The sequence below is a fragment of the Rhincodon typus genome, unplaced genomic scaffold, assembly GCF_021869965.1.
Source record: "Rhincodon typus isolate 14 unplaced genomic scaffold, sRhiTyp1.1 hic_rhity00007513, whole genome shotgun sequence".
Classification (NCBI taxonomy): Eukaryota; Metazoa; Chordata; class Chondrichthyes; order Orectolobiformes; family Rhincodontidae; genus Rhincodon; species Rhincodon typus.
Genome location: NW_025973151.1, coordinates 310 through 3151, shown reverse-complemented (window position 1 = coordinate 3151; position 2842 = coordinate 310). Strand labels below are relative to the sequence as shown.

At 53.1% G+C, this 2842-nt stretch overlaps 1 protein-coding gene across 4 annotated transcripts in view; it reads left to right on the top strand.

Moving 5' to 3' along the window:
• LOC125482237 (transgelin-3-like) overlaps nucleotides 1-2408 on the top strand; it is an 8504-nt gene extending 6096 nt beyond the window's left edge. For 2 of the 4 annotated variants that reach the window (XM_048594267.1, XM_048594268.1), the window contains exons 3-5: nucleotides 737-911; nucleotides 1358-1460; nucleotides 2178-2408. In XM_048594267.1, coding sequence (XP_048450224.1) covers nucleotides 737-911; nucleotides 1358-1460; nucleotides 2178-2319 — 420 coding nt within the window. In that variant the 3' untranslated portion in view covers nucleotides 2320-2408. Of the gene's footprint in view, nucleotides 1-736; nucleotides 1180-1313; nucleotides 1461-2177 lie in introns of all 4 variants that reach the window. The other 2 variants (XM_048594266.1, XM_048594265.1) reach the window with 1 other exon arrangement.
• Nucleotides 2409-2842: the final 434 nt, after the last annotated feature.

Below are 2842 nucleotides of genomic sequence, written 5' to 3'. Positions count from 1 at the left end.
TGGACTGTGGGAGGAAACCGGAGCTCCCGAAGGAAACCCACACAGACAGTGGGACAATGTGCAAACTCCCACACAGACAGTTGCCCGAGGGTGGAATCGAACCTGGGTCCCTGGCGCTGTGAGGCAGCAGTGCTAACCACTGAGCCTTCCCATTGGGTTGGGTTTGGAATTGAGTTTAAGATGTTGGGTTTAAATTTGGGACTACTTTTGGGCTTCACATCAGAGCAAGCAGCCAAAGTTAGAGTTTGCATTTAAGCTTGGAGTTTGAGCCTCAGTGTGGGTTTGAGATTAGTCGATCGGGACTGGAGGTTTGAACATTTGAGGTGAAGATTGAGCTTTATGGTGGGCGGGGGTGTGGAATTTGAGATTTCAATTTTTGGGGGTTGGGTCTGAATTTGGAGCAGAGTTTCAGCATCGAGTTTGGTAAGTTTGCGATTGAGTTTGGGGTTTGAGTTGGGAAAGGGGAATGGGATTGCATTCAGCTGGATGTCCATTCTCTTCTTGTCCCTCTCATGGATTGGAGGTGGGTTGAGCGAACAAGGTCATCTCAGTAGAGTTAGTGTTCCCGAAGAATTTGCATCCCTGGACTGAAATCTGAAACCTCAGGAGTGGGGAGGGAATGTTTCTTGGGGGGGAAGTGGGATGCCACGCTAGTGAGGGAAGAGGTCAGGTTGAGTGTAAGGTGGAAACGTGTTTGCTTCCTCCCTCTTCCTAACACTGCCTGCCTCTCGTGCAGGTCCTATGCCACCTCATCAACAGCCTGAACCCGCCGGAGAGGCGCCCCATCAAAAGGATCCAGGTTTCTGAACGGGCCTTCACCCAGATGGAACAGATCTCCCAGTTCCTCAAGGCCATGACGGACTATGGACTCACTGCCACCGACCTCTTCCAGACAGTGGACTTGTGGGAAGGTGAGCTGGTCACCTCGAACAGATGCCAAGGATCTTCCTCGGGGCAGCCGAATGGGGAAATAGGATTCGGAGGTGGCAGAATGGTCTCCTCTTGTTCGTGGGTGCAAAATCCGAAATGGGCTGAATGTATCCTCCTGGAACACGGAGGGCTGAGTAGCCTCCTCCAGTGCTGGTGGGACAGGCTGAAGAAGGGGCTGAATGGCCTCCTGCTGTTGCTATGGGACAGGCGAGAGAAGGGGCTGAATGGCCTCCTGTTGCTGTGGGACAGGTGAGAGAGGGGGCTGAATGGCCTCCTGTTGCTGTGGGACAGGTGACGAAATGGGCTGAATGGCCTCACGCTGTTCCAATGGGACAGGCTGGCGAAGGGGCTGAATGGCCACCTCTTGTTCTTCGTTTCCACAGATCAATAACAGTACAAATGACAGGAGTTTCTCTCTGTCTGTCAGCTAAAAATTTACCAGCTGTTCAACAGTCTCTGATGGCACTGGGAGGGAAAGCAATCTCCAAAGACGATGGATATTTTCGAGGTGACCCGAGCTGGTTCCCACGGTGAGTCCCGGGAAAGGCAATGGTGAGGTCTGATCTGGGAGTGTTTGATGGGAACAGTGTAGAGGGAGATTTACTCTGTGTCTAACCCCGTGCTATCCCTGTCCTGGGAGTGTTTGATGGGGGGGACAGTGTAGAGGAAGCTTTACTTTGTATCTAACCCTGTGCTGTCCCTGTCCTGGGAGTGTTTGATGGGAGACAGTGTAGAGGGAGCTTTACTGTGCATCTAACCCCGTGCTGTCCCTGTCCTGGGAGTGTTTGATGGGGGGACAGTGTAGAGGGAGCTTTACTGTGTATCTAACCCCGTGCTGTCCCTGTCCTGGGAGTGTTTGATGGGGGACAGTGTAGAGGGAGCTTTACTCTGTGTCTAACCCCGTGCTGTCCCTGTCCTGGGAGTGTTTGATGGGGGGACAGTGGAGAGGAAGCTTTACTCTGTATCTAACCCCGTGCTGTCCCTGCCCTGGGAGTGTTTGATGGGGAACAGTGTAGAGGGAGCTTTACTCTGTATCTAACCCCGTGCTGTCCCTGTCCTGGGAAGGTTTGATGGGAGGAGACAGTGTAGAGGGACCAGGGGCGGAGGAGATGGGCATACCTTGTCTTGTTGTGACACCCCGTGCTGAGCTCCCTCAGGGCAAGAGGGTTGGAGAGTGAGAGCAGGTCGGGGACCTGGCCCACAATCAGTTTTCTCATTCTTGTCCTTTTTTCCGGCTCTGCGACCAGGAAAGCTGCGCAGAACCCTCGCGATTTCACCGAGGAACAGATGCGACAGGGTCAGACCATCATCGGGTTGCAGATGGGATCGAATCGGGGGGCGTCTCAGGCTGGGATGACCCCCTCAGGATTGAGCCGGCAAATCATGTAACCTGGGAGGCAGCCGGAATGATTGATTGGCGTGGAAACGGCTGCTGGTTCCCCACTGGGGCTTCACTAAATAAAATCGTGGCACGTTCATTCTGCCTCTGTGTCTGATTCTATCAATCAGTCACTGACTGAATCAGATCCCGAAGGTGCAAGGACAGGTTCTTTGGCTGGTGAAGAGAGCACGAGCCTTTCCCGTGGTATACAACAGCAGGGAGGTTTATATTTGGTGCTGCACAGGTCCTTGTATAGGCTGTAGCTGGGAGTACTGTGTGCAGTTCTGGTCAGCCACACCGCACCGAGGGATGGGATTGCACTGGGAGGGAGTGCAGAGCAGATTCACCTGGATTGTTGCCTGGGATGGAGCATTTCAGCGAAGAAGAGAGGCTGGATATGCTCGGGTTGTTTTCTTCGGACCAGGGAATGTTGAGGGGGGAATCTGATGGAGATGTATAAGGTTAGGAGGGACACAACAATACACTAATGAGAGAGAGAGAGATACCAGTCAGTGTACAGATATCTCCCTG